General features: G+C 40.2%; 1 protein-coding gene across 1 annotated transcript; it reads right to left on the bottom strand.

Annotated features, from left to right (window-relative positions):
• Positions 1-10197: 10197 nt before the first annotated feature.
• On the bottom strand, positions 10198-23186 carry LOC120056481 (cytotoxic and regulatory T-cell molecule-like). Its single transcript, XM_039004652.1, has 11 exons — positions 23126-23186; positions 20868-21005; positions 20455-20607; positions 19451-19570; positions 18041-18202; positions 17489-17671; positions 15328-15408; positions 12077-12151; positions 11790-11939; positions 11399-11482; positions 10198-11120 (listed from the first exon to the last, which is right to left on the bottom strand). The coding sequence occupies exons 1-11, from the start codon at positions 23169-23171 to the stop codon at positions 10957-10959; spliced, it is 1356 nt and encodes a 451-aa protein (XP_038860580.1). The 5' UTR covers positions 23172-23186; the 3' UTR covers positions 10198-10956.
• Positions 23187-23581: the final 395 nt, after the last annotated feature.

Below are 23581 nucleotides of genomic sequence, written 5' to 3'. Positions count from 1 at the left end.
CAGATTTTGATTAAACAGGCATCTGCTCACCTTTTAGTTAAGGAGCTCTCTGATCAGTTTCCTGGGTGCGTTGAATCGCAATTTTCCTCGAAAAGGTCACCTCTCCTCTGGAATCTTTCTCCCTCTCGTCTCCTGTCCGATCAATTTTCTATTGGGCCGAATTCAAAGATGTCTTGACCATCCTCTGCTTACCAAGTTTCTGTTGATAAAACGTTTACTGGAGACAGGAGAACAAGTGGAGACATAGGACGAGGTGGATATTTGTATAATAAGGCCGTTTTATTCAAGTGTAAAGATATCAGGCAAAAGCGTGCACGGCCCCTTTCTGTCTGATTCTTATGGAATCGTCGGAGAAGAGGCCGCTCTAAACAGTACATTCAGATTATATAGGCAACTAGCAAAGTAAGTTGATCTTGTCGTCTGGCCTTCCGATTGGTCGATCTGGGTCGTGGGTTGTCCTGTCCGGGCCTGATGTCGACATTCCATTGGCTCTTCCCACAGTCCTTTGTCTTGTGCTCCAACCTTGAGTTGTGTTTGTCTGTTATTGTCATGGGGGAGGGGAGTTGTGTGTGTGTCGATGGTTGTCGTCTAATGAGACCAGCATATGTCCAAGAGAAAGAGGGGGTGTGGGCATATTGTGTCAACTATAGCTAATGTTGAGAAGTTGTTAAAACAAGTTACCAATATCTAATACAATTTCTTACAACAGCAACTAGGAACAAATGTAGCTACTTTTAAAAATGTATTTGGAACTTTTAGCAACTTTTGAAAAGTGACTCAAATGCTTAAATGCACGCATTTTCCCTCTAAATTACAGCAAAAACGATTTTCTGTCGCACACTCAGTCCCAACACACGTGCCTGGCTGCAAAAGTGCATTGTGAGTGACGTCAGCAGCAGGCGCTCAGCTCGTGCACAGGCAGCAGCAATGGCTGACTGCGGCAGCAGCAGCATGTTCGACGAGCGAAACCCGGGAATATAGTTTGTCACGAATGTTTGATCTTGAACAGGATTTACAACATCAATCAACATGTGTCAATCAAAATTGTACAGCCAGAAGTACAGAAAAGAGTGGGAGTCTGAGTAACGTTATTGTGTATTCTACATAATGACGCAGTTTTACGTTATTACGCAATGACATCACAACGTAATTTAGCAACTTTTATCAACAAATCAACCTGCCTCTAGCAATTTACAATGAAAATTAGTTGGCAACACTGATTAAGAAACGATTCCAGGTTTTACATGGTTATGCCAGTGTCTGAACACGGCGGCGCATAATCGCGAGACTTCGGGGAACGCTTGCGAGACAGGCCAAACCAAACCGGGGTTTGGCAAGTTAAAGAGGGAAGTAAAAAATAAATTTCTCGAAATCTAAAGACACAACGTAGATTCGAGCCAATGTCTTATTAAGTAGTTGAACATGTTATTACCGAAACCTCGTGAAGTTGGAGTAAAAATAACTTTATATCGAAGGGGTGCGCGAGATTACGTGTTTCTACACATGAGTTTAGCTAACATTGCATTATTTCTTTGAAGGAGCACTTTTAGTCTATCTTCATAATGTACTGTTTTGGTTTGCCCAGTTTTGCATCAGCATTTTTACAAATAAAAACTAAAATGTTAATTCATATTTCAGAAATTAAACCACACATTTGTTTTATCATCAAACTTCTGTCCAGTGATATCCACAAAGCATATATCATGTAAAGTAACAGACAGTTAACGTTACATGACCTACAGCATGGTCAAGCAAGTTAAGGTTTCTGACATTTTTGGACCAACTATTGATTTAGAACCACAAGACGCAAAGAAAACAGGAGTTGCCTTCACTTTTTCAGCACCATTTCAACTTAAACATTTCAACATCATCAAATCCCCTCTGCTTAGTATAATACAGTGACAACTAAAAAATATCAAAAACTATTTAGTCCAATCAACGTAAGCTAAATATGATGTGGCTGTCCATGGTTCTGTGCAAATAGAAAAACATGTTGACTCACCCTACCATCCTCCTCTGTTTCATGTTGATGAAATGTCTATCACTGTCTTACAGTACACACCTTTATTTTTTTGTTGTCCTGGGCTACCTGGCTAAAATGCTTGCACGCTAGCCTAACTTCCATTCATGGGCAACGTTAGCTAGTTAACATTATCCTTCTACATCTAGCTACATATTGAACTTCCATGGTCACAGCAATGTATGAATTAATGGTTGGATCAGAACTGCCATTACAACCATTGGCCAGTACAGAGAATTATGTAAAACCACAAGTCCAAATCCCTATCTCCAACCATGGCTAATTTAGGAAAGGGACTATTTTAGCTAGCTTGTTAGCTAGCCACTGCGGGACAACACGATGCAACAATTCAAGTTTTTCTGTCAATGACGTATGCTCTCAATGGGATTTGATAGGAGTGATGCCAAATCCAAGATGGCTTTCCTTTACACTTTTCTTTTGGTGTGCCAGGACCATTCACAGTTGAGCTTGCTCAGTTTAATGCTGATTGGCTGATTTTGCATACTTTTTGGTCTTCAATGCTACAGGCGGAAACAATGTCATACTCGTTTGGACCAGACAGCATCAGATAGATGGCCTGCACATAGAGAGACAGAGGTGTGCTGTTTTGCTCACTTGGATGCTTTCTCCTGTGAGATACATTTATGGAACCAGATAGCTGCCAAAAGGTTGAAGGTACATATGGTTAGGATCTTAAGAAAATCCATATGCAAATTGTTAGGATCGTAAGAAAAGCCACATTTTGAATACACACATGGATTTCAATAAACAAATGGATAAGACTGTTCTATTCTCTTTGATTTAGTTCCTATTGCAACTCAGACAAATGACAGAATGGATGACATAGTGACTGACTGAACTGAATGAAGGATGAATTAAATGTTCAAATATGTTGGAATGAGGAGTTGCACGCATCATCCATGCTCTGCACTTTATTTGGCTAGTAGGCAAATAGGCCTACATTAAGGTATAATGACTCTATGGCTGCGTGCCTACAGAAGGACATCTGAGGCTGAGGGGTGCTTTTCCAAAGGCGTGTGATGCTGCATGGAGATCACAAGCTCTTCAACAGGGCAGCAGTGTTGTGATGGAGGGAATAGCCTATAGGGAGACCTAAGACCACTGCAACAGAGTTATTGTAAAGTGTGGGAATAAGCTTATGCCAGACTTAGCCTATGTTTTACCTCTCACATGTTTATTTCAAAGTCCATATGTTCTTTACCCAATTCATATAAATCATGTCAAATTATATAAAATTCACATTTACCTGTCCTACAGAATATGCTTTGGCAAGATTTTGAGTAATGAAGTAAATGTCAAAATATTCTATAAAAAAATGTTTTGAGTGGCAAAGTATCCAGTGGTCATACATAATTCATAGATTCACCAAACATCTATTATTATTCTATGTTTCATTATTCCTGGTATATACTACTGGTTATGATTACAGATAGAGCCCATAGAATAAGGTCTGCCTACAGCGGCCTCTCTCAATGGCAAGGCTATGCTCACTGAGTCTGTACATAGTCAAAGCGCTCCTTAATTTTGGGTCAGTCACAGTGGTTAGATATTCTGCCACTGTGTACTCTCTGTTTAGGGTCAAATAGCAGTCCAGCTTGCTCAGTTTTTTTGGTAAATTCTTTCCAATGTGTCAAGTAATTATCTTTTTATTTTCTCATGATTTGGTTGGGTCTAATTGTGTTGCTGTTCTGGGGCTCTGTGGGGTGTGTTTGTGAACAGAGCCCCAGGACCAGCTTGCTTTGGGGACTCTTCTCTAAATTAATCTCTCTGTAGGTGATGGCTTTGCTATGGAAGGTTCGGGAATCGCCTCCTAGTGCTGATGGTTGTAGAATTTAACTTATCTTTTCTGGGTTTTGATAATTAGCAGGTATCGGCCTAATTCTGAATGGCATGCATTATTTGGTGTTTTACGTTGTACACAGAGGATGTTTTTTCAGAATTCTTCATGCAGAGTCTCTATTTGGTGTTTGGCCCATTTTGTGAATTCTTGGTTGGTGAGCGGACCCCATACCTCACAACCATATTTCTGTCATGTCTCATTCACATGCCGCGTTCAGGTGCTCGTCGGAACTCTGACATTTTCAGCAAGCTACTGGTTGTAGATATACACATTCAACCAGTTAGCAAGTTGACAATTTCTGAGTTCCGACTAGCACATGAACACAGCAACATTAACCATAAGCAAAGATATTTATAATTTATTTATAAAACTAACCCAATATAGTTAAACTGTGTCATTTACAGTGGGAGCAAATTAAGCATAGTGGGCAGAACAAGCATGGAGGTGGGCAATGCCAAGCACAAGCTAGCAAGATCCTATTGGCACGTTGCAGCATGTATTTGCATATTTCCGTTAGGGAACGCCTTCTCTGTGAAATGCGCTTGTGCACAAACAATTAGACCTTGCACTCCTTCTAGACAACGCCATTTTTTTTAAAACTTTGGCAAAGTATCAAGTTTATAAAACATATAGTGCACTGTGTTCGTAACAGATTCATAGTTTTGAGATCAGATGTTTCATCGATAAGAAAATTTGCAGAATGTCGGCCCAGTTTCACCTAGTTCCATCCTCTTCCACAACAGGTGACTGGGCAAGAGAAAACCTTCTTCTCCTTCTTCTTGGTGGACTACATCCCAAAATGTGTATTGCCGCCACCTATTGGATGGCGTAAAAACCGAGATACTTTAATGAAGAAGAAAAAACACTCATAATATTCTCAAAAACAAAACAAAGTCAATGTACTCCATCACTTAGTCAAATGTACTCAGATCCCTACACAGGCTCTGGGGCTCTGATGTTAATGACGTTTGTTTTGATGATAATTATTAGGTGGAGGTCGCTAGCTACAGTATAGCAAAGCTTTTAGCTAGTTAGCTGCACTGTAAGCTAGCTTGACTTGCTAGAAAGTTATAGAAACAAGTTGAGGAAAAACAAAAAAACATGTTTTATTATCAACTGAAACAATATGTTTCTCCTGTCTTGAATGAAAAGGTCATATTTTACAATCTCCCAAAATAAATGCAATCCCTGACGAAAGACTAGGCACTTTTTATACATTTTATTTTTAATAATTCTCACTGTCATTTATATATATTTTACATTTGGTATTTTTAATTGCATAGCAATTCAAATATACAGTGCATTCGGAAAGTATTCAGACCCCTTGACTTTCTCCACGTTTTGATATGTTACAGCCTTATTCTAAAATTGGTTAAATAAAAAAATATCCACATCAACCTACACACAATACCCCATAGTGACAAAGCAAAAACAGGTTTTTAGACATTTTTGCAAATGTTTTACAAATAAAAAACTGATACCTTATAAGTATTAAGACCCTTTGCTATGAGACTCGAAATTGAGCTCAGGTGCATCCTTTTTCCGACGAGCAAGACGGTTTGAGAAGACAGTGTTCGAAAACGTGTTTTACTAGCCTGAGCTACAAAACTCTACACTACTATTAATTTTTCACATTGTGAATTTTACAAACATTCAAATTAATTATGTGTTTCGTGTTGGCTTACCTTGGCCTGAGAGTTTTGATAGCCGTGTAATTCTCAAGTTGAGAATTCCCTGTCAAGTAGAGAGACACGGAAGCCCAGCTAGCCTAGCTAGCCTGTAAATCAGCTAGCTCGGCAGTCTCAAATGGACATCGCTATTGAATGTTTTCAATGCTGCAGAAGCTGTGTTTACTTTGCTTTATTCCGGGACAATGTGGACCACCTGGATTTTCAATGTACACTACCTTTCAAAAGTTTGGGGTCATTTAGAAATGTACTTGTTTTTGAAAGAAAACCTTTTTGTCCATTAAAATAACATCAAATTGATCAGAAATACAGTGTAGACATTGTTAATGTTGTAAAAGACGTTTGTAGCTGGAAACGTTTTTTTTTTTTATGGAATATCTACATATGTGTACAGAGCCCATTATCAGCAACCATCACTCCTGTGTTCCAATGGCACGTTGTGTTAGCTAATCCAAGTGTATCATTTAAAAGGCTAATTGAGCATTAGAAAACCCTTTTGCAATTAAGTTAGCACAGCATAAAACTGTTGTTCTGAATAAAGAAGCAATAAAACTGGCCTTCTTTAGACTAGTTGAGTAGCTGGAGTATCAGCATTTGTGGGTTCGATTACAGGCTCAAAATGGCCAGAAACAAAGAACTTTCTTCTGAAACTCGTCAGTCTATTCTTCTTCTGAGAAATTAAGGCTATTCCATGCGAGAAATTGCCAAGAAACTGAAGATCTTGTACAATGCTGTGTACTACTCCCTTCACAGAACAGCGCAAACTGTCTCTAACCAGAATAGAAAGAGGATTGGGCCGCCCCGGTGGACAACTGAGCAAGAGGGCAAGTACGTTAGCGTGTCTAGTTTGAGAAACAGATATCTCACAAGTCCTCAACTGGCAGCTTCATTAAATAGTAACTTCAAAACACCAGTCTCAACGTCAACAGTGAAAAGGCGACTCCGGGATGCTGGCCTTCATCTGTCCAGTGTCTGTGTTCTTTTGCCCATCTTAATATTTTATTTTTATTGCCAGTCTGAGATATGGCTTTTTCTTTGCAACTCTACCTAGAAGGCCAGCGTCCCGGAGTTGCCTCTTCACTGTTGACGTTGAGACTGGTGTTTTGAAATTACTATTTAATGAAGCTGCAAATTGAGGACTTGTGAGGTGTCTCCTTCTCAAGCGTTTGACATTATAGATCATAGTCTGCTGCTAGAAAAACATGTGTCATGGCTTTACACCTCCTGCTATATTGTGGATAAAGAGTTACTTGTCTAACAGAAGACAGAGGGTGTTCTTTAATGGAAGCTTCTCCAACATAATCCAGGTAGAATCAGGAATTCCCCAGGGTAGCTGTTTACGTCCCTTACCTTTTTCAATCTTTACTAGCGACATTCCACTGGCTTTAAGTAAAACCAGTGTGTCTATGTATGTGGAAATTGAGCAAGTTGAGGTGCCTAAACTGCTTGGAGTAACCCTGGATTGTAAACCGTCATATTCAAATATATTGATGCAACAGTAGCTAAGATTGGGAGAAGTCTGTCCATAATATTGCGCTGCTCTGCCTTCTTAACAACAATATCAACAAGGCAGGTCCTACAGGCCCTAGTTTGTTGCACCTAGACTACTGTTCAGTAGTGTGGTCAGGTGCCACAAAGAGGGACTTAGGAAAATTACAATTGGCTCAGAAAAGGGGGCGGCACGGCTGGCCTTTAAAAGTGCACAGAGAGCTAACATTAATGATATGCATGTCAATCTCTCTTGGCTCAAAGTGGAAGAGAGATTAACTTCATCACTACTTGTTTTTGTAAGAAGTGTTGATAAGTTCAATGTACCGAGCTGTCTGTGTAAACTACTAGCACACAGCTCGGACATCCATATATACCCCACAAGACATGCCAACAGAGGTCTCTTCACAATCCCCAAGTCCAGAACAGACTATGGGAGGTGCATAGTATTACATAGAGCCATGACTACATGGAACTCTATTCCACATCAGGTAACTGATGCAAGCAGTAGAATCAGATTGAAAAAAACAGGTAAAAATACACCTTTTGTCTCTTCACTGCAGGGACTGTGAAGAAGCTCACACAAAAGGTGCAGACATATGCATACGCATACATTGTAATATTGTTGTATGGTGGTATTATACCTTTTGTATTGTACATTTTGTATTGTAGTGGTGTAATAATGTTATGATGTACTATTTTATCTTTTGTTTTATATGTAAGTGCTTTAATGTGTTTGGACCCCAGGAATAGTAGCTGCTGCCTTGTATCCATAATAAATACAAATACAACTTGATTGGAGTCCACCTGTGGTAAATTCAATTGACTGGACATGTTTATTTTTTATTTTACCTTTATTTAACTAGGCAAGTCAGTTAAAAACAAATTCTTATTTACAATGACGGCCTACCCCGGCCAAACCCGGATGGCGTTGCGCCAATTGTGCGCCGCCCTATGGAACTCCCAATCACGGCCGGATGTGATACAGACATGTGATACAGACATGATTTGGAAAGGCACACACCAGTCTATATAAGGTTCCACAGTTGACATTGCATGTCAGAGCAAAAACCAATCCACGAGGGGGAAGGAATTGTCCGTAGAGCTCCGAGACAGGATTGTGTTGAGGCACAGGCCTGTGGAAGGGTACCAAAACATTTCTACAGCATTGAAGGTCCCCAAGAACACAGTGGCCTCCATCATTCTTAGATGGAAGAAGTTTGGAACCACCAAGACTCTTCCTAGAGCTGGCTGCCCAGCCAAACTGATAAATCAGGGGTTACGGCCTTGGTCACTCTGACAGAGCTCCAACGTTCCTCTGTGGAGATGGGAGAACCTTCCAGAAGGACAACCATCTCTGCAGCACTCCACCAATCAGGCCTTTATGGTAGAGTGGCCAGACGGAAGCCACTCAGTAAAAGGCACGACAGCCCGTTTGGAGTTTGCCAAAAGCCACCTAAAGACTCTCAGACCATGAGAAACAAGACTCTGGTCTGATGAAACCAACATTGAACGCTTTGGCCTGAATCCAAAACATCACGTCTGGAGGAAACCTGGCATCATCCCTACGATGAAGCATGGTGGTAGCAGCATCATGTTGCAGGGATGTTTTTCAGAGACAGGGACTGGGAGACTAGTCAGGATTGAGGGAAAGATGAACGAAGCAAAGTACAGAGAGATCCTTGATGAAAACCTGCTCCAGAGCGCTGCCAAAGCTACTTCAACAAAGTACTGAGTAAAGAGTCTGAATAGTTATGTAAATGCTATGTTTCAATTTTCAGTTTCTTAATACATTTGCAAAAATTTCTAAAAACCTGTTTTTGCTTTATCATTATTGGGTATTGTGTGTTGATTGATGAGGGGGGAAAACAATTTATTCAATTTTAGAATAAGGCTGTAACGTATCAAAATGTGTAAAAAGTCAAGGGGTCTGAATACTTTCCGAATGCGCTGTACAATATAGAAAAAACAAAGTGTATACAACGGAGTATACAAATATTACAAACAACAGAAGGTAATACAGCATTTTGATTTCTTTTTTGTTATGAGAAGAAGAACGTGTTTAAATATTGTTGAACTTAATTCTCAAAAATAATAAACAGAAGTTTCACTGAAAATGTACATTTTATGAATATGGAATTTAGCTAAAATAAGAATGAGGTTGATTACGAAGAAAGGCTTTGCATATTCTTTGTTACACTGAGTGTACAAAACATTAACACTTTCCCCCAACCCACAGGGATGCTGGTCTCCGATTGTTAATTACAGAAGGTACAAGAAACATTAATGTATTTTTAAAACATTTTAAGATAATGTTTAGTAGGGGTAGCACTTGTGGATTAATTTATATGAAACTTCTTTAATCTTATTAGTTAAAATACATTTCTGTGATAGAGACCAAATATTTTCCATTAATATTTCTTAAAAAGGCCATTCCAGAAAGATATGACATATGAAAACTCTCCTCCATCTTGTCTTGCATTGTGAAACCCTCCCTATGCTCTCTGTCCAGTAGCGGAATGAGTTTTCATGAGGATAACGTACGGCATAATGAAATACGTCACGATGTAAACAGGGCATCACACTAATTCTCTTTGGAGACCCCCAGGAGTATGCACACTTTGTTCTAGCCCAGCATTCAACTAGCAGAACAGTTCATGGTATTTGTTATTCAAAGGTATGTAGGCCAATAGAGAAATCACCCAAACAAAGATAGTGTAAATACAATACAATTCCTGAAAATCAAATCAGAGTGTAGCGGGGTGTGTAATTGGCGGCAGAGAAGTCAGCGCAGGAGAGCAGAACTGGGTGATAACCGGAGATTTATTTAGCAAAACCAACAGCATCCAGAACGCCAAGATACATGGGCACAAAAATAACCCGTCGTGCGCTCACGGGGAACGTGCACAAGCACTACAATAAACAATCCCACTGTCACGACTTCCGCCGAAGTTGACTCCCCTGCCTGTTCGGGCGGTGCTCGGCGGTCGTCGTCACCGTCCTACTAGCCGCCACCGATCCCTTTTTCGTTTGTCTGTTTGTTTTGTCTTATTAGTTGCACCTGTGGTTTTTGGTTTCGTAATGAGCTTCCCTATATTTAGGAGTTTGACCCGCCCTTGTTTTGTGCGGGATTGTTTTTTGTTACGTGTGTGTGTTTTGGGTTGTTGGCAAGTGTTTCGCTGCGCCCTGGATGTTCGGGCTTATCATTTTTGTGTAAGAGTAAAAAGGAATATTTTTTCCAAGCGGCTCTCTCTCTGCGTCTGGTTCTTTCGCCCACCTAGTCCCGCGTGACACCCACACAAAGACATGGGGGAACAGAGGGTTAAGTACACAACAAGTAATTGAGGAAATTGAAACAAGGTGTGAGGAAAAACAAGACAAAACACATGGAAAATGAAAAGTGGATCGATGATGGCTAGAAGACCGGCGACGCCGACCGACGAGCGCCGCCCGAACAAGGAGAGGACCCGACTTCGGCGGAAGTCGTGACACAGAGTTTATTTGTTACACGCGCAGGATGCAGCAGGTGTAAACAGTACAGTGAAATGCTTGCTTACAAGCTCAACAATGCAGTTGTACTAAGTAATATAAAAGTACACAAGAGAATAAAATAAATACACACGAGAATATACACTATAAACAAGGTGGGGGGATACTTCCACAGAATAATCCATACTTATGTTGTATATTTTTTTTTCTTGGATTTAAAAATATATATATCATACATAATAGCAGCTTATGAGCCTGTGTACACACATAATTATCCACTATATCACAGTAACGTTACATGTTTTAAAACAATATTACAATAAAAATATATTGTTTGTCACATTTTAGGTGCTTATGATTTTAATTCTCTATGTGAATTCCCAATATTAAAACACACACACTGACATTTTTTACAGTTCCGTCTCCTTGATCTGAGGGCTTAGGGTTGCTCCATCTGTTTGTGGGATGATTTGAATTTCAGGAGCCTCTTCTGTTTTGGTGTTTGTTGTTGTTGTCGTCTCTGTTGCCATTGGTTCCTCAACGACATACTTTGTGAATCCAATGTTAAAAAGTCCTAGAAAAACAGGCAATTTTTAAATCATGTGGAACATATAAAATGTCCTACATTTTAGCATATACTAGACATCCCACTGGGCACACACTGGTTGAATCAACGTTGTTTCCACATAATTTCAATTAAATTAAGTTGAACCAACGTGGAATAGACGTTGAATTGTGGGATAGTTCTTATAATTGTGCTTTTTGTCATTGTGTTCTTTCATTGGTTGATTTTCTTTTCATATGTCACAGAAATGTCACAGAAATCAGACTATGTAGGATGTAAAATATTACCATTTCCCCTTCTTCTGGATTGTTTCTCTTCATTGCTTGATTTTGATCTGCTGCTCTCCACAGATTGATCAGAGTCTTCATTTTCTGTAATGATCAAAACTATGATAATTTCTGAATAATTACTTGTGAAAAGTTTAAGATTTAGTGGCAACTCAAGTCCTTGAGGGCTGCAGGTTATTTGCTGGTTTTTGTTCTTTCTGATCTAGACCTGAAAAACCATGTTTGGTTAATATCAACTGATCCAACAAAGAAGAAAGGAAAACCAACAGAGCGAAATTCCAGTTGAGGACTAGTTGTGCACACCTGCCATAAACCAAAGATGACCAAACATGCAAAGTCATGAGAAGATCCTAAACAGTGAGAGCCGAGAGGTGTGCTGGTCTCTAGTTACCTTTCTTCCAGAGTATGTGAGCCCTCCTCAGCTTGATTACAAAGAACACAACGACCACCAGCAGACCAAGGATGAGGCACGTCACGAGGAAGATGAGCAACGGCGCACTGCTTCCATTTCCTCTCTGCCTCTCCGTCTCATCGAAGATTCCTGTGAATGAGACCACCAGTGCAACTTTAGCCTCTTCTACTGTAGCCTTATATCCAAATCTGACTTACACAGCCCCTAAACATGACACACTTAACCAGATCTGTATGCACTTCGTAAAAATAGTAAGACTGTCTTACCTCTAGCATTAGTGGAGTTGGTTCTTGTGCCATTATGAGGTGTGTTCTCTGTTGTCTGGGACACTGACGACCAATCTACAGGGAATTACAGGGTAATGAATGAATGAATGCATCATACAGCTATTCTGGACAGTACCTACAGTCACCTTGTTCAGGAGGATATGGAGTGTATTTGTGGATAAAACAATAGGTTTTCAATTGATTATACTATTGGATACTGCTATGATGGACATCTGAATATTTTTCAGGTATTTTACAAATGTTGCACCCCGAGAATAAATCGCTCATCGTGTCATTCAAAAGCAATTTAAAGCAAATAAAAATGGCTGGATTTGATTAGAGCTTTGATCAGCATGAAAATTCAAACCTGATGCTACCTGAGCCGTATATTAAATACATTTTATGAGCCCTACATTAACGACATTTAATGAGCCGAAGCCTAAAAAAGACCAAATGATTGTGCCGTTATCCAATACATATGATATAGGCTATTGCACATTACGCATGACAGGAAAACATAAAAGCCCATAGATGTAGCTAGCTATATGCTCTCTTGGTTAAATAAATTAAACTAGCTCCAGTAGACTAATCTTTTTGATTGTGAACTCTATTACTGTACTATATTGTAGCCTATTATATTGTAATATATGGACTGCAATTATGCACATCGTTCAAACCATGATAAAGCAGAAGAGAACATGCGATTCTGGTGCAGCAAATGCGGCCTACAAAGTTACAAGTGTAGGCTAGTGAATTTTATGTTAATCTTGAAATATAATTGGGCCTATTTGTATAATTAGTTGGCTGACGAATACAGTGCATTCGGGAAAGTATTCAGACCCCTTTACTTTTTCCACATTTTGTTACATTACAGCCTTATTCTAAAACTGATTAAATAGTTTATTTCCCTCATTAATCTACACATAATACCCCATAATGACAAAGCAAAAACTGGATTTTAGAAATGTTTGAAAATGTATTAAAAATAAAAACTGGAATATTACATTAACATAAGTATTTAGACCCTTTACTTTGGCAGCGATTACAGCCTCAAGTCTTCCTGGGTGTGACGCTACAAGTTTGGCACACCTGCATTTGGGGAGTTTCTCCCATTCTTCTCTGCGAATCCTCTCAAGCTCTGTCAGGTTTGATGGGGAGCGTTGCTGCACAGCTATTTTCAGGTCTCTCCAGAGAAGTTCGATCGGGTTCATGTCCGGGCTCTGGCTGGGCCACTCAAGGACATTCAGAGACTTGTCCTGAAGAGATACTCTTAATGATCGGCTATGAAAAGCCAACTGACATTTACTCCTGAGGTGCTGACTTGCTGCACCCTCGACAACTACTGTGATTATTATTATTTGACCATGCTGGTCATTTATGAACATTTGAACATCTTGGCCATGTTCTGTTATAATCTCCACCCGGCACAGCCAGTAGAGGACTGGCCACCCCTCATAGCCTGGTTCCTCTCTAGGTTTCTTCCTAGGTTTTGGCCTTTCTAGGGAGTTTTTCCTAGCCACCGTGCTTCTACACCTGCATTGCTTGCTGTTTGGGGTTTTAGGCGGGGTTTCTGTACAGCACTTTGAGATATCAGCTGATGTGAAAAGGGCTATTTAAATAAATTTGGTTTGTCCTGAAGCCACTCTTGCGTTGTCGTGGCTGTGTGCTTAGGGTTGTTGTTCTGTTGGAAGGTGAACCTTCGCCCCAGTCTGAGGTCCTTAACACACTGGAGCAGGTTTTCATCAAGGATCTCTCTGTACTTTGCTCCATTCATCTTTCCCTCGATCCTGACTGGTCTCCCAGTCCCTGCCGCTGAAAAATATACCCACAGCATGATGCTGCCACCACCATGCTTCACCGTAGGGATGGTATTAGGTTTCCTCCAGACGTGATACTTGGCATTCAGGCCAAAGAGTTCAATCTTGGTTTCATCAGACCAACCTTTTGGCAAACTCCAAGTGGGCTGTCATGTGCCTTTTACTGAAGAGTGGCTTCCCTCTGGGAAGGCTTGATTGGTGGAGTGCTGCAGAGATGTTTGTCATTCTGGAAGGTTCTCTCATCTCCACAGAGGAACTCTGGAGCTCTGTCAGAGTGACAATCGGGTACTTTGTCACCTCCCTGACCAAGGCCCTTCTCCCCCGATTGCTCAGTTTGTCTGGGCAGCCAGCTCTAGGAAGAGTCTTGATGGTTCCAACCTTCTTCCATTTAAGAATGCTGCAGAAATGTTTTGGTACCATTCCCCAGATCTGTGCCTCGACACAATCCTGTCTTGGAGCTCTACAGACAATTCCTTCAACCTCATGGCTTCATTTTTGCTCTCGTTTTTGCTCTGGACATGCACTGTCAACTGTGGGACCTTATGTGTGTGCCTTTCCAAATCATGTCCAATCAATTGAATTTACCACAGGTGAACACCAATCAAGTTGTAGAAACATCAAAGATGATCAACGGAAACAGGATGCACAATTCCGAGTCTCATAGCAAAGGGTCTGAATACCTTTGTAAATAACATATTTCTGTTCTTTATTTTTAATAATAGTCTAGCTTTTCCTGCATGGGACTCCAAGAGCTAAGGAGCGTTTTTTAAGGAGGCCAGTGGAGCACAGGTGTGTGCGTATTGCGCAAGAGACAGAGGCTATAAGTTAGAAGCTTATTATGCATAACCCATCATTCATTAGCTGAATAGATTTAATAGACTGATTTAAAGCAACGATATTTGAGTGATAGGCTTTTTTTAAACTCTGCAGCTGCAATAAAAAAAAATAACGATCTTTACAATTAAAAACAAGGTGACCCCGAAAGCCAGATGAGTAAAAATAGAAATAGAAAATAAAAATCTTTATATTACTGTAGCATAGGCTATGCTGTAGCAAATGTAGGCCTCCCGGTCACAAGAAAAAAAGTGGTATGTCTGTCCCCACCCTGAGCCTTGATTCATCATGCAGAGGGCATAGAGAAGCCAGATTTAGACATCGCATGTAATTTAGCAGTTCCATTTCACGCCATGCTTTTCATATAAATCATTTATCATAATTTTCCTGTTTCTCACAGTTATTTATCCCGGGAAAAGGGAGTGGTTTTGGCCCGTAAATCTCGGTAACAGGGTTCTCGCCATTCAACCATAATTTGTAGTGATGGAAAGTCACCACGAGGTGGAGAAGCAGCCCACTGAATAACTTGTAAGACTAGATGGCAATGATACTGTGAATTTCTTCCCATACAATACTAGCTATGGTTAGTCTTGTTCTTACCGGTAGTACTGGTTAAGTTGCTGCTGCTGTCATTAGCAAGTGTGTACCCTGTAGCTTCAAACACTGAGTGGGCTGGCTGACCTGGAGGTGAAGATATTCGACAGACATTGATAACTCCAATGAGGAAATGCATTCGTTGATTCATTACAAACTAAATAGGCTTCTAGTTGTTGATTTGTGGTTTTATTGTATTGATATTACAGTACAGTGTAAGTCATTTTCACTCACTGATTGTACTACAGATGAAAATGTTGTAATTTAAGTCAATATATATAACAAATGGCAAAATCCAGGTACCTTAAATTAACACAAAAAAAGCATAAGCTGAAATTCTGACTCAAACTTTGACTGAGGTTTAAATTGAGGACCTACAGTGGGGCGAACAAGTATTTGATACACTGCCGATTTTGCAGGTTTTCCTTCTTACAAAGCATGTAGAGGTCTGTAATTTTTTATCATAGGTACACTTCAACTGTGAGAGACGGAATCTAAAACAAAAATCCAGAAAATCACATTGTATGATCTTTAAGTAATTAATTTGCATTTTATTGCATTTTATAAGTATTTGATACATCAGAAAAGCAGAACTTAATATTTGGTACAGAAACCTTTGTTTGCAATTACAGAGATCATACATTTCCTGTAGTTCTTGACCAGGTTTGCACACACTGCAGCAGGGATTTTGGCCCACTCCTCCATACAGACCTTCTCCAGATCCTTCAGGTTTCGGGGCTGTCGCTGGGCAATACGGACTTTCAGCTCCCTCCAAAGATTTTCTATTGGGTTCAGGTCTGGAGACTGGCTAGGCCACTCCAGGACCTTGAGATGCTTCTTACGGAGCCACTCCTTAGTTGCCCTGGCTGTGTGTTTCGGGTCGTTGTCATGCTGGAAGACCCAGCCACGACTCATCTTCAAGGCTCTTACTGAGGGAAGGAGGTTGTTGGCTAAGATCTCGCGATACATGGCCCCATCCATCCTCCCCTCAATACGGTGCAGTCGTCCTGTCCCCTTTGCAGAAAAGCATCCCCAAAGAATGATGTTTCCACCTCCATGCTTCACGGTTGGGATGGTGTTCTTGGGGTTGTACTCATCCTTCTTCTTCCTCCAAACACGGCGAGTGGAGTTTAGACCAAAAAGCTCTATTTTTGTCTCATCAGACCACATGACCTTCTCCCATTCCTCCTCTGGATCATCCAGATGGTCATTGGCAAACTTCAGACGGGCCTGGACATGCGCTGGCTTGAGCAGGGGGACCTTGCATGCGCTGCAGGATTTTAATCCATGACGGCGTAGTGTGTTACTAATGGTTTTCTTTGAGACTGTGGTCCCAGCTCTCTTCAGGTCATTGACCAGGTCCTGCCGTGTAGTTCTGCGCTGATCCCTCACCTTCCTCATGATCATTGATGCCCCACGAGGTGAGATCTTGCATGGAGCCTCAGACCGAGGGTGATTGACCGTCATCTTGAACTTCTTACATTTTCTAATAATTGCGCCAACAGTTGTTGCCTTCTCACCAAGCTGCTTGCCTATTGTCCTGTAGCCCATCCCAGCCTTGTGCAGGTCTACAATTTTATCCCTGATGTCCTTACACAGCTCTCTGGTCTTGGCCATTGTGGAGAGGTTGGAGTCTGTTTGATTGGGTGTGTGGACAGGTGTCTTTTATACAGGTAACGAGTTCAAACAGGTGCAGTTAATACAGGTAATGAGTGGAGAACAGGAGGGCTTCTTAAAGAAAAACTAACAGGTCTGTGAGAGCCGGAATTCTTACTGGTTGGTAGGTGATCAAATACTTATGTCATGCAATAAAATGCAAATTAATTACTTAAAAATCATACAATGTGATTTTCTGGATTTTTTCACAGTTGAAGTGTACCTATGATAAAAATTACAGACCTCTACATGCTTTGTAAGTAGGAAAACCTGCAAAATCGGCAGTGTATCAAATACTTGTTCTCCCCACTGTATATGGCTAATATTGCTATTCACTTCCATTTCAGGAAACATCCTTGATGGTATGAGAACCAATTGCTTTTGTTTTGCACCTAAGCAGTTTTCAAACTTTTCACAAACACAAACTTTTCACAGGTTGAAAACCAACTCGCAAAACATTTGTAGATGTAACCTCAGGGCAACATGGCTGTTAATAAAATGTCTTACTTACTGTGAGGGCTGAGTTGTGAGTCAGGGGTTGATGCTGGTGAACGCTTTGTATTGGGCCAATCTAAGGCTGTAGCTGTTGGTTTTTCTGTTGACACCTGTGTACCAGGCCAACGGGAGACTGTTTTTGGACCTTCTGTACTTGGCCAATGAGAGGTTCTCGAAGTGGAGTGTGATTCCTCAGAGGCTATAAGATAGAAGGGAATTTCAGTTTTTGATGTTTGTGTGGTAAAGATACCCTAGTGTGCCATGACCCTACCGTTCTCATGGCATAATTTTAAACTAGTGAGAAAGTACCCACAGTGTGACTGTGCAGTGAAACCACAAATGTGCACACTTAACTTTCAATGTTCCTCAAATAGAACACTACAAGCAGAACTACATTTCAAATAAAGGCATACCAGTTATTTTAAATTCTTTGGTGGATATTTCCACCTTACTCTCAAGGAGGTCATCTGAGCTTTATGTCATAGTATTGTAGTATTTATAGTATTTATACCCTGCTAAATTCAACCTCCCATAGCTTGAAAGTGTGAACAATGAACTTGGGACTTACGATTCTGTCCAATTTTTACAAAATTCATCAGAGAAGAATTGTGTAAGGCTGGATGGCGAACGATGCATTTCACTGTGACTCTCCTCTTGTGGGACTGAACATGCAAGATATCCAGGGAGGAATATGTGTTTTTTTCCAAAAGATACTGGGACTGAGGCTGAGCTAAATAACAAGAGAAAGGTTCAATTAACTTTTAACAAAGTGTCAAAATGTCATATGTAACAGAATGTCAACAACCATCATACTTATTCTTATAATACTGACCTGCACTGCCCTTTACAGGGAGAATACAGACATTTCACTTCCCTTTATTTTGGATGAGATAAAGTGGAATGTGTGGGGGATTTGTTTTCGCAGGGGAAGTATATTACTGTTTTGAGGCATTTCCCTTCGTTATATATCATCACAACATCCTCAGTCTCCTACTACTCCATTTTGACTTGTCTTGTGTTTTTATTTTCCACAATCCCTTAAAGTGGTTGTTATCATTGGTTAAATATATTGAATAATGTAAGTGGGGCGGCAGGTAGCCTGGAGGGTCGGAGCATTAGGCCAGTAAGCGAAAGGTTGCTGGATCGAATCCCCGAGCTGACAAGGTAAAAATCTGTCGTTCTGCTCCTGAGCAAGGCAGTTAACCCACTGTTCCCCGGGCGCCGAAGACATGAATGTCGATTAAGGCAGCCCTCTGCACCTCTCAGATTCAGAGGGGTTGGCTTAAATGCGGAAGACACATTTCAGTTGAATGCTTTCAGTTGTACAACTGACTAGGTATCTCCCTTTTAAGTGAACGGCAGGGGGGGCAGGGAAGCAAACCAAGGTCGCTGGTGTGAAAGGCAAACACCCTATGCATTGCGCCAATAGGGTTAACCCACTTGGTGTGAAATTGAAACGTTCCTCATTTTGCGAAGAATGCTACACTGCCCCCTCCGGACGGAAAAGGCAAGTCTCCGCGCTTCAATCTACCGTTAACCCCTTACACGTCTGGCCGTGCTTTCCGATGGCCTCACGGCCGCCATTCCACCTCTGTCACAAATATAGTGTCAGGGGTTATGCTCTGCCAGGAAGTCTTGTTAAGTGTTGATTGTGCACAGGTGTGGCAACCAGGGTGTGGCAGCTGGCAGAGCCATGAGGCTGTTGGAGTTTGGTGGCCATGTGAACCTTTGGTTTGAATATTTAGTTTTTGGCATGCCATGTTTTGTTGTCCTTTTTGTATATACTATTATTTGTTGGTCATGCACCATTTTTTAACATAACTCACTTGGGCTGGCCAACCAAGGAGTCAAAACACACCCTTTAGCTAGGCCTAGGATCCCTAGAAATAGTAAGTGTATCAAAATCAGAAGGTTTCGATTTTAACATAATCCCTTGCCATGAAATCTACTAAGTGAATCTAGAATAAAGGTAACTTACCATCAATTTCTAACCCACTCCCCAAAAGCCATGAAATTTTTGGAGGATGGCTATTTCCCACTGCAGAACATTTGATGGTAGTCTTTCCATTGTGTTCTGTTATCTCCAATTTTGGCATACCTTGAGAATGACAAAAAGAGTGAGATTATGATTTTGGGATTCAACTTAATTAGTTGGAAGTGGGAATGGGGCAAGCACTCTACCTCCTGACATCTGCTAAATATGTGTATGTGACCAATAACATTTGATTTGATCCAATATGAATATTCGTTCACACTTTATTTAGATTATCTACAGATGGTCATACCATGTTGATAAGCAACTGCTTACTAAGGTTATGGTTAGGATAAGGGTTAGTGGATAATTAGTTGAAATGTTGTTGACAATTATTGAACATGTACAAACCATTTACTTAGGACTATCCACATAAAGTGTTTTCGAATATTCTACTAGCAACGGTCATCAAAATTGTTAAAAGGTTTTGAAAACAATTATCATAAATGCAACAGTTGGACAATGGATGAAGATATTTTTTTTAATCCATCAGGTATTGAATGAATAACATGACACATAACATGTTTTACTGGCACGGCCAAATAATGAGTTCAGGTATTTGTGGGAATTCAGGTATTCAATTTGTAAAATGTCCCAGTTTTTTATTTTCTTAGAATGCACTCATATATACATTTTCTATTGGTATCAGGTATTTATTTTATATTGTGTTAAAATAAAGACATTTTTATGTGCCTCATTTGCATAAACACACTGAGTGTATTTGCATATGTGAACACATTAAAATAAAGGGGTGGAAAGCAATCAATCCAGTGAGATTTAAGTGACAAGTGGATTTTGCACCACTCAAACACAGGAAATAGATGGCTGAAAAAGACACATCCTCAAGTGGGCGGGGCATTCGCGTTGACAATTCTACTCAGTAAAGACAAAGGCTGTGTGCTTTCTTAATCACTATAGACAACAATGCTATGACAATATGTCATACTTACCCAAAACTGTCACGGTAACTGACTTCACTACAGGCACTTTTGTGTAATGTAAACATGTGTAGAGGCCTCCATCTTTGAAGGTGACATCAGACACACTGACTGAAAAATCGGACTCGGACAAGTTGATTATCTTGTAGCGCTTATCCCTCAGGGCTGTTAGTGAAGATAAGGAAGAGAGAATGCATGTCACATCATGACTCAACTACTTTAGTTCATAACAAAGATGTTACAATATGAGTAGGAACAAACATTTTTACTTGTATCATGTACAACTATTATTATTCTAGCCATACAGCTGTCAACATGTATTGCTCATTTAGTGGGCTTCCAGTCTACATTCAAATGGAGATACTGCTTCGTTTCTGTATATAAAATAAAATGAACGTCTGTATGTGGTATTATAATATCCTCACCCTTATGGTCATTGAAAAACATCACATGCCCGTTAGGATTCTTCCATTCCACGTGGCTCCTGTGGGCATTTCTAATGCGACACTTAATGGTTAGAGTCTCACCCTCCATCACGGTCATATGTTGCACTGCAACGGATCCTGCAATGGCAAATACCAATGAGTTAGTATAGGACATACTTTGATTGACATGATAGAATGTTCCAACATGATTGAAACATGAACATAATGAAACATGTTCACCCTAATTTTCAACAGCACTTTCCTCTTTCTTACAGTATTTTAACATAATATGATTATGGATGGACTGTATTAAAAAGCAATCATACAGAGGAGATTTAGGGGTCGTAGAATGATGAGTAAGTGGGGAGTGTAAATTATCTGGATAAGATCTGAGACAGACCCTTATACCAACCCCTCATTTCTCACAGCTCTGACTCATAGCACTATTCTACCACTCTGTAGGCCTCTTGTCTCAGACTCTGCCTCTGGGGGCCACAGAGGAAACTGAAGTAGACTGAGTTGCTATTGTCGGGCTTGAGGCTATGGGAGGTGTGACAAACAACAACATGCGGGGTGTGCATTTGCCCCTACACTGCACATAGGCCTACAGATTAAGCAGCCAACTTTCACACAGCCTTCTACACGGCAACTGACAGGAAATCAAACATAGCGTGGTCAGTCACCATTCACATGAGGGGTGTGAAAGCGAAAGCAAGGGGCATGTGGTTTTCTTCACACTGTCTACGTGAGCGTCATGTGTTCCTTTTTCCTATGCTACTGCTATGACTAGTGGTAGGCCTACTGTATATGGAAAAATGAACTGTGGTGGCAAATTGAGACCGTTGGTGTTGGTGGGCTTGAAAAGTTTTGAAGGGTAACTGTTTTCATACATTGTGTGGGCTAAAATAATGTAACATAATAATAGGGTAATGATATATAGTACCTACTGAAATTAAAGAAATTCCATGGGGATGGTCTATGGTGGTCCATGGAATTACTGTAATTTAGAAATAACCGTTGTGATTTTTAGAGCTGTCTTCAACGATTGAATTCAATATTCATATATTTAATGAGGTACAGTATATGAACCCCAATGAGAGCTGATGACAACCTATAATGGTTGAAACGTTGTGATAATAAACACAGAGCATGTATTACAGTGCTGAGTCTTTTTGCCAATTCCGAATATACTGCATAACTAGACTCTTTTTGTTATCAATTTAAAAACCATGCTATATGATTAAAAAGTCACCAAATTACATTCAGAGATCCAAAGAATAATTTGTCAAACATATTTAAACAAGGCAACAATTAGTACACATTTTCACTGTGATACAATCCAAAGAGCATTTGATCATGTCTATTCTTTTTGTGTTGTCACTACTTGTCAGACTGCCAGAGAAACCACAAGATGGTTATCATACTATACTCTAGCAATAAGGCACGAGGGAGTGTGATATATGGCCAATATACCATGGCTAAGGGCTGTTCTTACTCGACGCAACGCAGAGTGCCTGGATACAGCACTTAGCCGTGGTATATTGGCCATATACCACAAACCCCTGAGTTGCCTTATTGCTATTATAAACTGGTTACCAACATAATTAGAACAGTATACCCATGGTATACGGTCTGATATACCACGGCTTTCAGCCAAATCAGCATTCAGTGCTCGAACCACCCAGATTATAAAATAGTATAGTATATACGCTATGTGACACTGAAAATAAACTGATTGCAGTGGCAGATTATTGAACATTTTTGGAAGATATTATTGTGTAATCAACCGTAGGGCACTGTGGTCAACAATGGCTTTCTGTGTTTCTCTAAGTATCCACCTGTATACATCATATGCTAGGCTGTATATCGATATACAACATTTCTCTCCAACCAGAGTACATTTTAATAACAACATTGATTTATCTCAATCTATTGGTAACATCATTCAGATGCACTTACAGTAGAGCAATTCACCTCCACAATTCTCATGAAAACAACTAAATGTGTCACAGCACCAGTATCAAGAAAAAAGCAGTTCCATTTTAATTGATCTGACATGCTGACAAAGATTGTGGAAACATTTACAATTTTAAAAATGTCTAAATATGAATACAGCAAACATATTGATTTGTGTTATCTTACAACAAAAACACATAACTCTGTCAATCTGTATTGTATAGGACTACATGTACCCTGCCTGGGTACTTTGTACTTAATTGTCTCTGACACAATTACTTTCAGTGAAGTAGCCTACTCACCCCTTACAAACAAGACTAGGAAGCAAAGCTGCAGCTTTAGTGGCATCTTGACTGTCAGATTCAGATGTGGACTATCAGAGCCACTTCCTCTCTGAGGTGCCTTTATACACTACATACACTACAGCAAGGGGCCTTCCATGACATCACAGCAAAATTCATGGGGTTTCCACGCAACACTGAATACATTTACTTTCAAAGGCATTTCGGGTGATACCTTTAGAGGTTGTTGATCACATGGAATGAAAAATAATACAATGTTGATTGGATTATGAATTGACAAATGTTAAGAATGTCTATTTTCTAGTCTTTATGACATCTCTTGAAAGTTATCACCATGCACCAATGTTGTAGCCTGGTAGAACCAGCCTGATCCCTGCGTTTACTATTCTATTTCACTTATAATACTATATCAGTCTGGGCTTTGTCCAATAGATGCAGGGTTGGAGGTTAATGTTA

This window comes from Salvelinus namaycush, chromosome 12 (assembly GCF_016432855.1).
Source record: "Salvelinus namaycush isolate Seneca chromosome 12, SaNama_1.0, whole genome shotgun sequence".
In the NCBI taxonomy this organism is placed as follows: domain Eukaryota; kingdom Metazoa; phylum Chordata; class Actinopteri; order Salmoniformes; family Salmonidae; genus Salvelinus; species Salvelinus namaycush.
This window is presented reverse-complemented; position numbering and strand designations above follow the sequence as displayed.